The sequence below is a fragment of the Erinaceus europaeus genome, chromosome 5 (genome assembly GCF_950295315.1).
Source record: "Erinaceus europaeus chromosome 5, mEriEur2.1, whole genome shotgun sequence".
In the NCBI taxonomy this organism is placed as follows: Eukaryota; Metazoa; Chordata; class Mammalia; order Eulipotyphla; family Erinaceidae; genus Erinaceus; species Erinaceus europaeus.
Genome location: NC_080166.1, coordinates 46372765 through 46386813, shown reverse-complemented (window position 1 = coordinate 46386813; position 14049 = coordinate 46372765). Strand labels below are relative to the sequence as shown.

General features: G+C 38.0%; 1 protein-coding gene across 2 annotated transcripts in view; it reads left to right on the top strand.

The window, feature by feature from the left end:
• The window catches only part of TRAPPC13 (trafficking protein particle complex subunit 13), a 48276-nt gene that overhangs the window by 11502 nt on the left and 22725 nt on the right, over positions 1–14049 (top strand). For both annotated transcript variants that reach the window (XM_007523488.3, XM_007523487.3), the window contains exons 3-5: positions 2507–2606; positions 5586–5670; positions 8577–8704. In XM_007523488.3, coding sequence (XP_007523550.3) covers positions 2507–2606; positions 5586–5670; positions 8577–8704 — 313 coding nt within the window. The remainder of the gene's footprint in view (positions 1–2506; positions 2607–5585; positions 5671–8576; positions 8705–14049) is intronic.

The window sequence follows — 14049 nt, the reverse complement described above, 5'->3', positions numbered from 1 at the left end:
GCTTTACACAAACCTATGGAAATGTTGAAATGTGAATGGCATATACTACCTTGGAATAAGCCTAGCCTTGCTAATCTTATGTTAACTCTGCAGCAGTAGTTTCTGTTTTAGTTTCTACCATGTGAGTGATAGGCAGTTGGGAAACATAACTTACTAACATACCATTCTAATTACTCTTATTTATTTATTTATTTATTTATTTATTTATGTATTTATTTGAGATTTATTTTGATGAGAGAAACCAATGCACTACTCATCTCTGCCTTATGGTAGTACTAAGGACTAAAACTGGAACCTTTAAGCTTCAGGCATGAATGCCTAGTATTATATATTGACACTGTTTTCTCAGACAAAGATATATATATTTTTTAATTTGTCACCGGGGTTATTTCTGGATTGGTGCCTACATGACAAATCCACCATGCCTGGCAGCCATTTTTACTTTTTTTATTTTTTAAGTTTTTATTTGACAGGACAGAGAGAACTTGAGAGGGGGTGGGGAGACATAAAGGGAGAGAGAAAGAAGGACACTTGCAGACCTGCTTCACTGCTCATGAAATGCATCCCCCTTGCAGGTGGGGAGTTGGAGGCCTTGAACCCAGTCCTTGCTGCTGTGTGTGTTTAGCCAGGTATGCCACTGCCTGGCCTTCCACGTAGATATTCTGGCTGTGCCACGACAACAAAAGATTTTAGGTCTTTTTTTTTTTTTTTTTTTTTTGGATAGAGACCAAGAGAAATCAAGAGGGAAGGAAGAAATTTATGAGAGAGAGTATGAAAAGAAGAAAGAGCATCATTCTGGCATATTCGATAGAGAATTGAACACAGGACCTCATGCTTAAGGGTCCAACACTTAAACCACACCACCACCTCACAGGCTGCAGGATTTTAGTTTTGTTTTTTTTTTTAAATATTTATTCATTCCCTTTTGTTGCCCTTGTTGTTTTATTGGTGTAGTTATTTATGTCATTGTTGTTGGATAGGACAGAGATAAATGGAGAGAGGAGGGGAAGACAGAGAGGGGGAGAGAAAGATAGACACCTGCAGATCTGCTTCACCACTTGTGAAGCGATTCCCCTGCAGGTGGGGACCCAGGGGCTGGAACCAGGATCCTTCTGCTGGTCCTTGCGCTTTGCTCCACCTGCACTTAACCCGCTGCACTACTTCCCAACTCCCAAGATTTTAGTTTGTTAAGACACACTTATAGTGATATTATAAAATTGCTCTTAACCAGAAATATCCCATCAAAATATAGACTTGCATTCCATTTTAAATTATTCAATTTTTTAAAACATTTTTTAATATTTTTAAAATATTTATTTATTTTCCCTTTTGTTGCCCTTGTTTTTTATTGTTGTAGTTATTGTTGTTATTGATGTCGTCATTGTTAGATAGGACAGACAGAAATGGAGAAAGGAGGGGAAGACAGAGAGGGAGAGAAAGACACCTGCAGACCTGCTTCACTGCTTGTGAAGCGACTTCTCTGTAGGTGGGGAACCAGGGGCTCATACGGGGATCCTTACACTGGTCCTTGTGTATTGCACCATGTGCACTTAACCCCTGCATGACTGCCGGACTCCCAAATTACTCGATTTTTTTCTGAAGTATATTTTATGTCTCATGATCTACATATCTTTTGTGTCTGAAATGTTCATTCTCTGTTAAACTAGAAGTATTTATTTACTTATTTATTTATTTCCTCCAGGGTTATTTCTGGGGCTTAGTGCCTGCACTATGAATCCATTGCTCGTGGAGGCCATTTTTTCCTTTTGGTTGCCATTGTTGTTATTGTTGCTGTAGGATAGGCTAGAGAGAAATCGAGAGAGGAGGGGAAAGAAAGACACCAGCAGACCTGCTTCACTGCCTGTAAAGCAACCCCCCTGAACATGGGGAGCAGGGGCAGGGGGTGAGGCTCAAACCGGGATCTCCTTTCTCCATTCCTTGCGCTTCACTCCAGGTGCGCTTAACCCGCTGAGCTACCGCCCAGCCCTCTAGAGGTTTTTAATTTTTATCATGTATTGACTATTAAAGATGAAAAAGTAAAAATGATTGTCAAGAGACATTTTTTTTAATAGTTATAAAAAGGGGCCGGGTAGTGGTGCACCCGATTGAGTGCAAATGCTCCAATGTGCAAGAATCTGGGCTCAAGCCCCTGGTCCTCACCTGTGGGGAGAAAGCTTCACAAGCAGTGAAGCAGTGCTACAGATGTGTCTCTGTCTTTCCCCCTTTCCTTTTCCTTTTTTTTTTTTGTCTCTGTGCTCTAAATACATAAGTGGAAAAAAATTAAATATTTAATAATAACTGTAAATAAAAGCAAAAGTGTTGAGGTATGAGGCCCCAGTACTACACACACACACACACACACACACACACACACACACACACACACACACACACACACACACACAAGTGTTCAGAAGTGTTGCTTTTCTCATCCTCTTTTCTCCCAGTTATTTTTTGTGAAAGTAAAACTTACTGGATATTCAAATTATGTTTTTCTCTTTTACAGGAGATCTCTTTAACCAGCTCATGAGAGATGACCCATCAACTGTTAATGGTGCAGAAGTTTTAATGTTGGGAGAAATGTTGACATTACCACAGAACTTTGGGTATGGATAGTATATTGGCTTATGAAATGCAACAGTACCATTTTCTTACTTATTTATTTCAATGTTGGGACCTCACATGTGTGGACTCAGTGTTCTCATGCCAGCTTTTTCATTCTTTCCTTCAGATAGAGGGAATGATAGCACAGCACAGGAGCTCCTTCTGTGTTACGGCACTCTCATGTGGTGCCAGGGTTCAAATTCTGTTTGCATGCAAGCAGCCTACTAGTGAGCTATCTTTTAGGTCTCGCAACACTATCTCAAAGCCATTGTAAATAATGTTTTCAGAAGAATAACTATAGGATGGAAAAATATTCTTCATGTACTTAAGTGGTTAAAAAAAAATGTTTTCTGGGGCTGGGTGCTGGCTCACCTTGGCTGAGTACACATGTCAGAACACACAAAGAACCTAGTTTGAGCCCCTGGTTCCCACCTACAAGGGAAAAGCTGTGCTGAAGCAAGGCTATATTTGTCTCTCTGTCTCTCTTCCTCTCTGTCTACCCCCCTCGATTATTCTAGATGTCTCTATCCAATAATTAAATAAAACAAAAAAAATTTTTAATTTTATTTATTTTCCCTTTTGTTGCCCTTGTCTTTTTATTGTTATTGTAGTTATTATTGTTGTTGTTATTGATGTTGTCATTGTTAGATAGGACAGGGAGAAATAGAGAGAGGAGGGGAAGACAGAGACGGGGAGAGAAAGACACCTGAAGACCTGCTTCACCACTTGTGAAGCGACTCCACTGCAGGAGTATGTATATATATCGAAGTAAGGATCCCGGTTTGAGCCCCCGGCTCCCCACCTGCAGGGGGTCGCTTCACAGGTGGTAAAGCAGGTCTGCAGGTGTCTTTCTCTCCTCCTCTCTGTCTTCCCCTCCTCTCTCCTCTCTCCATTTCTCTCTGTCCTATCCAGCAACAATAATAACAACAACAACGTTAAACAACAAAGGCAACAAAAGGGAAAAAATGGCCTCCAGGAGCAGTGGATTCATTGTGCAGGCACCAAGACCCAGCGATAACCCTGGAGGCAACAAAGTAAATAAATAAATAATAAAAATATTTAAGAAAATGTTTTCCCAACAATATTCTATATAGTTTTGGTTTTCTTTTTCCTTTCTTTTTTTTTTTTTTTTAATTTTTGACATCTTACTTGCAATTCACTAGCTTTAACTATCCATTCAGTAATGGTTAGTGTATTTTTTTCTTTATTGGAGGGTTTAATGGTTTACAGTCAACAGTAAAATGCAATAATTTGCACATGTGTATCTGGTTTTCTTTTATTGAAAATAAATTATATGCCAGAGTGTTATATGATATATAGAGTAAACAGAATTTTAACTGTTTTCTTTAGCTCATATTATACAGTTGGCCCTCAAATAACAGTCCTTTCAATATTGTTTGTTAATAAAGTTGATGAATTTACAATGGCCGATAGTGAACTAAACAAGCTTATTTGAAGATCTACTTTCCTTTTATTTCATTTCACTTAAAGTTTGCAAGAACATCACATCATTGACATTTTTAATAACAGAATACTCCTTTTACTTTGGTTGACTTAGTCCAGTAGTCTTTCAGAATTCTGTTCAATCTTATAAGTTTTCAGTCTTGTCAACTAATTAAGAATTCTGACTTTTTAATTCTTTCTTGCTGTTATCCAGTCTCTTAATCTTTATTAGTAACAAAGTAGAATGCCCTGGCTCTACTTGTTTGCATCTGAAAACATTTTTGACCTAAAGGGATTTATTTTTTATTTTTTAAGGTTTGGTAAATATTGTCATCAACTAGTGATATTCAGAATTTAGAAATATGTTCATGTAAAACTTATAAAAGTAGATAAGAAGTAACTCTGCTGATCATTTTTTTAATTAAGATAACCTAGAAAAATAAAATTAGTAAAGTAGTCTGAGGTTTATAATTTGGGTCTCTTTGGGACAGGTGGTGGCGCACCTGGTTAAGCGCACATGTTACAGTGCACAAGGACCCGGGCTCAAGCCCCCCGTCCCCACCTACAGAGGGAGAGTTTCACAAGTGGTGAAGCAGGACTGCAGGTTTCTCTCTGTCTCTCCTCCTCTCTAGCTTCCCTCCTCTCAATTTCTGGCTGTCTTTATCCAATAAATAAATAAAGATAATAAAATTTTTTTTTTTAATTTGGGTCTCTTCTAAATGCAAGCTGTATGTTGTTTCAAATATGGAAAAGTGTTCCTTTTCTAGTTTTTTTCAGATACAAATATATATTTTTGAATATTTATTTATTTATTTATTCCCTTTTGTTGCCCTTATTGTTTTATTGTTGTGGTTATTATTGTTGTTGATGTTCATTGTTGGATAGGACAGAGAGAAATGGAGAGAAGAGGGGAAGACAGAGAGGGGGAGAGAAAGATAGACACCTGCAGATCTGCTTCACGGCCTGTGAAGCGACTCCCCTGCAGGTGGGGAGCTGGGGGCTCGAACCGGGATCCTTAGGCCGGTCCTTGTGCTTTGTACCACCTGCACTTAACCTGCTGCGCTACAGCCCAACTCCCCATATACAAATCGTAACCTGTTAGGGAAGATCTGATTTTGGTGACTATCTTTTCCATGGCAATTTGGCTGAGAGCCAAGATATATGTCATGTTTTATGTGTTAAATAAATTATCTTAAAATTCACTATATTATAAATTAGCAGTGATGTGTAAAGAAAGGAATGTTGAAATATTTCACTTGACTTCTGTCTTTTCATAAAGTTTCCTCTGAAGTTCTCAGGGATGCTCAAATAGAATATTTATGATAGGGGGCTCACCAGGCAGTCTCTCCCTCTCTCTGTCTTCCCCATCCCATCTCCCTCTATTTCTCTCTGTCCTATCCAACAATGACAATATCAGTAACAACAACAATAATAACTACAACAACAATAAAACAACAGGGGCAACAAATGGGGAAAAAAAGAATATTTGTGATAAAATGTGTATGAATTTTTAATTCAAAATTTGTTTCATTTCACAGGAATATATTTTTGGGAGAAACATTTTCCAGTTATATCAGCGTTCATAATGATAGCAATCAAGTTGTGAAAGACATATTGGTAAAAGTAAGTCCCATTTCTATTTTGAATATATGTATATAATATCTATTTGATCACTTTATGGGGGAGTTCATGATTTACAGTAAATTTCCTGACACATGAATACCATTTCTCATTTCTATATGAGAGATGTCTCAACCCTAACTTGTGTCCTTTCCCACCACGTATCAGGACCTGAAATTCCTTGCCCACCCCCCATAAGCCCCTATCACCTTCCTTCCCCAGAGTTCATTGCTTTGATATAATACACCAAACTCAGTCCAAGTTTTACTTTCTGTTTTCCCTCTCTGTCCTTGCTTCTCAAATTTTTCCTATGAGTGAGATTGTCCAATATTAATTCATTCTTCTCTTTTTGGCTTATCTCACTTAACATGATTTCTTTTCATTTATTTATTAAAAAATATTTTTAGTGATTTAATATTGATCTACAAAATTAAAAGTAATAGGGGTACAACTCTGCATCGTTCCCAGTCACCAGAGTTCTATATCCACATTTCCCCCATTGGAAGCTACAGCACTTCTCCTAAGGTTGCAGATATGGGTTAACTATTATTTTTATAACTATCTGTCTGTATGTCTGTATTTACTCTATTTTTCCCCTCTGGTCACATCTTGCCTTCCTTTCCAAGTCACACATATGACTACTACTATATCCAAATTCCCCCTACCCCTTTTCCTCTTCTTTCTCTGGGTCCTGATGGAGTTAAAGTTCAGAGCCCTTTGGTCATCTTTCCCCTACTTTTTCTCCCCCACTGGGAGTGTGGACCAAAATTATTTTGGGGTGCAGAAAGTGTGAGTTCTAGCTTCTGTAATTGCTTCTCTACTGGACGTGGGCGTTGGCAGGTCAATCCGTATCGCCAGCCTCTTAACATGATTTCTTCATGCTCCATCCAAGATGAGACAGAGGAGATAATGTCACACTTAACAGCTAAGTAATAGATATATCACAACTTTCTTATCCACTCATCTGTTTTGGACATCAGGGTTGCTTCCAACTTTGAGCTATAACAGATTTTGCTGCCATGAACTTAGGATTTCCTAGATCTCTTTGGATAGGCATTTTTATATTCTCTTTACTATATCCCTAGGAGAGAATTGCTGGATCATATGGTAGGTACATTATCAATATTCTGTGGAGTTTCCAGATTGTTTTCCACAGGGGTTGGACGAGTTTACATTTACACCAACAAAAAAGGGAAAAGGTTCTTTTTTTTTTTTTTTTTAACCACATGCTTATCAGAACTTTATAACCTATGACATTCTCATAGGTGTAAAGTGATACCTCAGTGTTACTTTACATTTCTCTAATGATTAGTGAATCGAAGCATTTTTCCACATGTCTGTTAGCCATCTGGGCATCTTTAATCTTTGGTGAAGATTCTGTTCATGTCCTCTATTTTTTTAAAAATTTTTATTAGTGATTTAATAATGACTGACGAAAATATGGCATAAGAAGAGTACAATTCCATACAATTTCCATCACTAGAATACCATACCTCCTCCCCTCCACTGGAATTTTCCCTATTCTTTATCTCTCTGAGAGTATGGACCAAAGATCTTTATGGGGAGCAGAAGGTGGAAGTTCTGTCTTCTATAATTGCTTCTCCACTGGACCTGGGCATTGACAAGCCAGTCCATATCTCCAGCCTGGGGTCTCCGTTATGGAAAAAGTTAGGAAGTCTATTTTAGGTATATTCTAAGGGTTCCATGACTACTAATTTTACCTCAGCCCCAAAGCTAACATGCAGATGTGCTAAAGATATTGTATGGGGAGATGGTGTCAGAGGTGAGGATAGGACTAGAAAGCTGGATAAAGGCAGATAGAAGCTCCCAAATATGGGAAAAGTATATAAATACTATTAACTGTAAACACCATTGATCTGACCTAGAGTCCACTTCTATTCGTATTCAGCAGATGAGCCTGTTGTAACCTTTGCATCCCTTTCAGTTTGAGCTCATTCGACGGTCACAGCTAGGAACACTCTAGGCTGCACTGATTACAGGACCAGTCTTCCTTGAGTGGCAGAGTATGCTGACCCAGCCTCCCTTTGGAGAGAGTACTCTGTTTTTTAATGGGACTGTTTTTCTTTTGTTGTTGATTTTGAATTCTACATCTTATTATTAGTCCATTGTCTGATACAAAGATCTTCCTTCATTCTGTAGGGTGTTCTTTGTTTGGTGATGGTTAAAAAATTTTTTTTTAAATTAAAAAAAAATTTCATTGTATTTTTCTCATATTTGATAGGGCAGAGAGAAATTGAGAAGAGTGGGGTGTAGAGATAGACAGGGAAAGGGACAGACACCAGCAGCACTACTTGTCTCCTGCAGGTAGGGACTGAAACTTGAGCCTAGGTCCTTGTACATGATAATGTATGCACCTGGCCCTGCATTATGATCTGTTTTGGTTTGCATAAGCTTCTCAGTTTTCTGTAATACCTTTGGTTTGCTTGTTTGTTTTATTTGAGGACTTAATGGTTTACAGTGCAGTTTTAGACACATGGTTGCAATTACTCATCTCCCCATGCAATAGGACTTCAAGGTTCCATTAGTTTATTTTTGCTTTTGTCTTTCTTACTGCTGTACTTCAGTCTTCAAAGTCATTTCTGAAGCAAAGATCATAAAGTGTTTCGCCAGTGTTTTTCTCTTTTGCAACACAAATTCATTGGTACTGGTTGTATTCACTTTGGATTTCACCTATTTCTTACACACTTTTTATTTTTGGTGTGTGTGTGCACACCATTACTGTGATTTATAAATATCAGATGTGTTTAAAGAAAGATTCTCACAGAGCATGTTGCTCTCCATTCTTACTATCGTCTATCACCCTTTTCTATTTACTCATATCCAGTTACACATTGTAGGTAATCAGTTTCTTATTTCTTTTCTTCTTTTTTTTTTCTCTCTCTTTCAAGGCTGATCTTCAGACAAGTTCTCAGCGTTTAAATCTTTCAGCCTCCAATGCTACAGTAGCTGAACTTAAACCTGATTGTTGTATTGATGATGTTATACACCATGAAGTAAAGGAAATTGGAACACACATGTAAGGATTACTTTCTCTGGTTTGTAGAAGTGTTTACTTACATATATATGTATATTTTCATTACTTCCACTTATTACTAAGCCTAACAGCCTACTTCTGAAGGAATTTGATGTTCATATGCTTATTAGAAAAAATAGGTTCAAGCATATTATTATTATTTTATATATTTTTTTAATAGAGCTCTCCTTAGCTCTGGCTTCTGGTGGTGTAAGGGATTAAACCTGGGACTTTTGCTCCCTTAGGCATGAAAGTCATTTGCATAACCATTAGGGGGATAAAGTTTAATTTATTTCTTGTTTCATTTTGCACTGATAGGCAGTCTTATCTGAAAAAATAAAATGTCATGTAAGCATTTAAATACGTTTATTTTAAAAGTTCATTAATTTTATGTTTTATTTCTTAAATACTTTCTTTATTGAGGATAGAGACAGAGAAAACGAGAGGGAAAGTGAAGCTCTAAAGGTAGAGAGACAGAGGGACAGAAATACATCTGCAGCACTGTCTCACCATTCCTCAAGTTTCCCCTGGGCCTTGAACTGGAGTCCTTGAGCATGGAAATGTGTATGCCCAACCAGGTATGCCACCACCTGGCTCCCATTCATTGTTTTTTAAATACTAGTAGCTAATACTAATACCATACATTTTAAATTCACAATTTTTCAGTTGTTATATGTTTTACATGTAAATATATATATATTACTGTGAAAACTCAAAAATACTGAGCCAGAGAGGCTTTAAGGAACAAAACAAATCAAGTTTAATATTTCTGGCTGATGTATGCTTTTGGATATGAGTGCTCTATATTTATTTTTTGTCAAAAAGGTAAGTGTGAAAATATCAGTTACCTAAAGTAATTTAAGAGCTCTCCATCTGTCTTGCCACTCCCCACAGCCAGTCAGTTCACTAAATTATGTTAATTCTTTTGAAATATCTTTCATTAACTTCTCTGTGATCTCTGCTTACATCACCATTTCTGTTTCTTTGTCTTAAGTACATAATAATAAAGTATTTAATGCTAACTTTTATTTCATCAGTTCATTCTGCTGACAAGCTATGTTGTATCTTTTTTTTTTTTTTTTGCCTCCAGGGTTATTGCTGGGGCTCAGTGCCCTGCACTGCGAATCCACTGTTCCTGTGTTTTTTTTTTTTCCCTTTTGTTGCCCTTGTTGCCCTTGTTGTTGTTGTTGTTATTGCTGTCATTGTTGGATTGGACAGACAGAAATCGAGAGAGGAGGGGAAGACAGGGAGGAGAGAAAAACAGACACCTGTAGACCTGCTTCACCGCTTGTGAAGCAACCCCCCTGCAGATGAGCCAGGGCTCAAACCGGGATCCTTACACCCATCCTTGTGCTTTGCGCTTAACCCACTGCGCTACCGCCTGGCCCCTGTAAGTATCTTAATATATATTCTGGATTTTTTATGTGCTTTGGAGTCAGATTTAATGGAGTTCAAATTCCAGCTCCAACTAGTAACTTGTGAGATGTTGGATAAATCACTTAATTCTTCAGTGACCTCCCTCTACCCTTAGGAAATTCAGGCAGGCAAAAGAACTCACTTGGATGGTTGACTGTTTTACTGTGCAAGAGACCCAAGTTCAAGCCTGGCACCCAACACATAGAAGTAAACTTCTGTGCTGTGTTCTCTTTCTCTCTTCCCCATTCTCAACTTATGTGCTGTGTTCTCTTTCTCTCTTCCCCATTCTCTATCTTAAAGAAAAAAGAGGGAAGCCAGGCAGTGGCACACCTGGTTAAGTGTATATGTTACCGTGCTCAAGGACCTGGGTTCAAGACACCCCCCCCCACACACCGTCTCCATCCACAGGGGAAGAGTTTCACAAGTAGTAAAGTAGTGCTACAGGTGTCTCTCTTTCTCTCTCCTTCTCGATCCCCTTTCCTCTCATTTTCTCTCTGTCCTACCAGAAGAGAGAGAGAGAATTCAGACCCCCAAACACATGGTTTACAAAGCTCTGCAAAGCCTAGTTCTTACCAACCACTCTAGTTGTCACCTTTCGTCACTCCTCACTTCCTCTCTATACTGAAGTCAACGTAGTTTAACTGCCTCTTTTCTTATAATAGAATGTCTACGTCTTGTGTTTAGTTTACTTCTGTTTTGTTGAATCTCAGATTTAGCACAGTTTTCTCTGAGTGGTTTCTTTGGCTTCCTAGACTAGGTCAGATTCCCCTTCACCTGTTTTATACATATCAGCCCTTTTTATATTCTATAGCACCCAAACTTGTGTTTATTTATGTATATATTTATGTATTTGTATGTAAAGTACTTTTTGCGTACCTACTGTCCCCCGTTAAATTATGAATTTTATGAGTTCTACTACATCCCCAGAAGCTAGGAAAAAACAGTTGTCAATATTTGGTGAGATTGAATTTATTAAAATCCTTATTTACATGGGAGTCAGGTGGTAGCACAGCAGGTTTAGCGCATGTGACGCAAAGCTCAAGGACCGGCATAAGGATCCTGGTTCCAGCCCCCGGCCCTCCACCTGCAAAGGAGTCACTTCACAGGCGGTGAAGCAGGTCTGCAGGTGTCTATCTTTCTCTCCCCCTCTCTGTCTTCCCCTCCTCTCTCCATTTCTCTCTGTTCTATCCAACAATGATGACGTCAATAACAATAACTACAACAATAAAAAATTCTCATTTACAGAAAATGAATTTCTAAAAGTAAGTAGGTAGTAAATCTGCCAACAGCAGAATGTAGAACTTGCATGTCGGACCATAGGTTCAAGCCCAGCATCACATAAGCCAGAATAGCATTCTAGTTTTCTATCTCTCTCTGTCGTAAAAATAATATTAAAAAAAAAAAGACTCTAAAATGTTTATCTATTTATTTATGAGAGGAGAGAGAGGACAGAGAACCAGAGCATCACTCTGGAACATGTGATTCTAGGGACCAAACTCAGAATTTCATAATTATGAGTCCAACTCTTTATCCACTGTGCCACCTCCCAGACCATATAAAATGGGTCTTTTTAATCACTGATTAGCTAGTAAATAATAATGTAGAAACTCAGGTCAGAAACTGGCTTCAGGGTCAAGTGTTTGTTTTACTCAACCATTTCTTAATCCCCAAATGCATTATTTTATTTTTTATTTTATTTATTTAAAACAAAAGCATTTTTAAATTTATTAACATGACAGAGAGAAAGAAACAGCATCACTGGCACATGTGATGCCAGCGAGCACACTGGGACTTTAGGCTTTAAAGTCCAATGCTTTATCCACTATACCACCTCCTGGGCCACTGAAAACATGTTTTTAAAAATAACTATCTCAGGAGTCGGCCTGTAGCGTAGCGGGTTAAGCGCAAGTGGTGCAAAACGGAAGGACCGGCATAAGGATCCCTGTTCAAGCCCTGACTCCCCACCTGCAGGGGAGTCGCTTCACAAGTGATAAAGGAGGTCTGCAGGTGTCTATTTTTCTCTCCCCCTCTCTGTCTTCCCCTCCTCTCTCTCCATTTCTCTCTGTCCTATCCAACAACATCATCAATAATAACTACAAAAATAAAATAATGAGAGCAACAAAAGGGAATAAATAAATAAATATTTAAAAAAAATAACTATCTTACATACATGGGCCATGTATTTTAGTTTGCTTGCCCTAATGATGGGCTTTGAGTAATTTCTACTTCACTATTATTATAAATAACACAGTAAAGGACACCTTAATATTTCCTTAAGATAGACTACTTAAAATAGGGTCACTATATATTCCTTAAGATTTATTATTGTTTTTTTAAATAATTTTTTCTTTATCGGGGGATTAATATTTTACAGTAGACAGTAAATACAATAGATTGTACGTGCAAAACATTTCTCAATTTTCCACATAACAATACAATCCCTGCTAGGTCCTCTGGTATTATTGTTGTTTTAATGATAGAAGGACAGTGTGAGGGTTCAGAGCACCACTGGCATATGTGATACTAAAGATGGAACTACCACTGAGCATTTCCTCTGGACTGATTATATTTTATTTTATTTTGTTGGGGGGTATTAATGGTTTACAGTATAGTCTTTAGCACATAGGTACAACCTCTCATCTCCCATTGACTGGTATATAGGAGACACAAAAGGATCCCAGTTTCTTTTCATCCTGTTCCTTCCCCTCCGTCCCCAGAGTCCTTTGCTTTGGTGTAATACTCCACACCTAGTACAGGTTTCACATTATGTTTTCTCTTGTTGTTCTTTATTTTTAAGTTCACCTATAAGTGAGGTCATTTGGTCTTTCTCTTTTTTTTTCTAAAGAATCTTATTTAAACACATACATATTGTTTCTGACTACATGTTAGTTTGATTTCTTGTTACTTCAAAGAGTAAATGTTGAATACACACACACACACACACACACACACACACTTCATCTAAGAACTGACCTTCATTGTTTTATTTCCATGAGGCATCTCGGGCCTAGTCATTAAACATGGCTGCCCTGGGGCTGATAGTTGGAAACTTCATGACCAGAGTGCAGAGCAAACACAGAGAAACACTAGTAACATTCCAGAGGCTCAAGTGATACGATACAACTTTCAGACGAATTTCATTAAAGTGATTTCCGTCTCTTTATGTCATGAGGTGTAGAAGTCTTATCTTTAAAGGCACGATGGGAGATGAGTATGCCAGATGAGTAAGTTATTTGTCTGTTCATATAAGGTCTGATGCTTATTTTCCTCTAGAAAAAAAATACAGATTGTTCCAATATTAATTCTATTAAGGCATTTTGGTTTCTCTGTACCTGCCAATCCAGCAAAGAAACAGTACTCTGGAACTTTCTAAGAGGTAATTGTTTCTCTCTCTTTTTTTTTTCTTCTTTTCCTTTGTTGGAGGATTAATGATTTACAGTCAACAGTAAAATACAGTAGTTTGTCCATGTATAACATTTCATATAACATATATTTCATATAGCTTTTCATATAACAATTTAACCCCCTCTGGGTCTTTCTCTATCATTATGTTCTAGGACTTGAACCCTGCCCCCCACCCTAGGGTCTCTTTTTTTCTTTATTGGGGGTAGTAAAATACAGTAGATTGTACATGTGTAACATTTCTCGGTTTTCCACATAACAATTCAACACCCTCTAGGTCCTCCTCTGCCATCATATTCCAGGACCCTAATATACTCCCCACCCCAGGGTCGTTCTTTTTTTTTTTTTTTTCCTCACTGGGGGAATTAATGGTTTACAGTCGACAGTAAATACAATAGTTTGTACATGCATAACGTTTCTCAGTTTTCTATATAACAATACAACCCCCACTAAGTCCTCTGACATCCAGTTCCAGGACCTGAACTCTCCCCACCACCCACCCACCCCAGAGTCTTTTACTTTGGGCAATA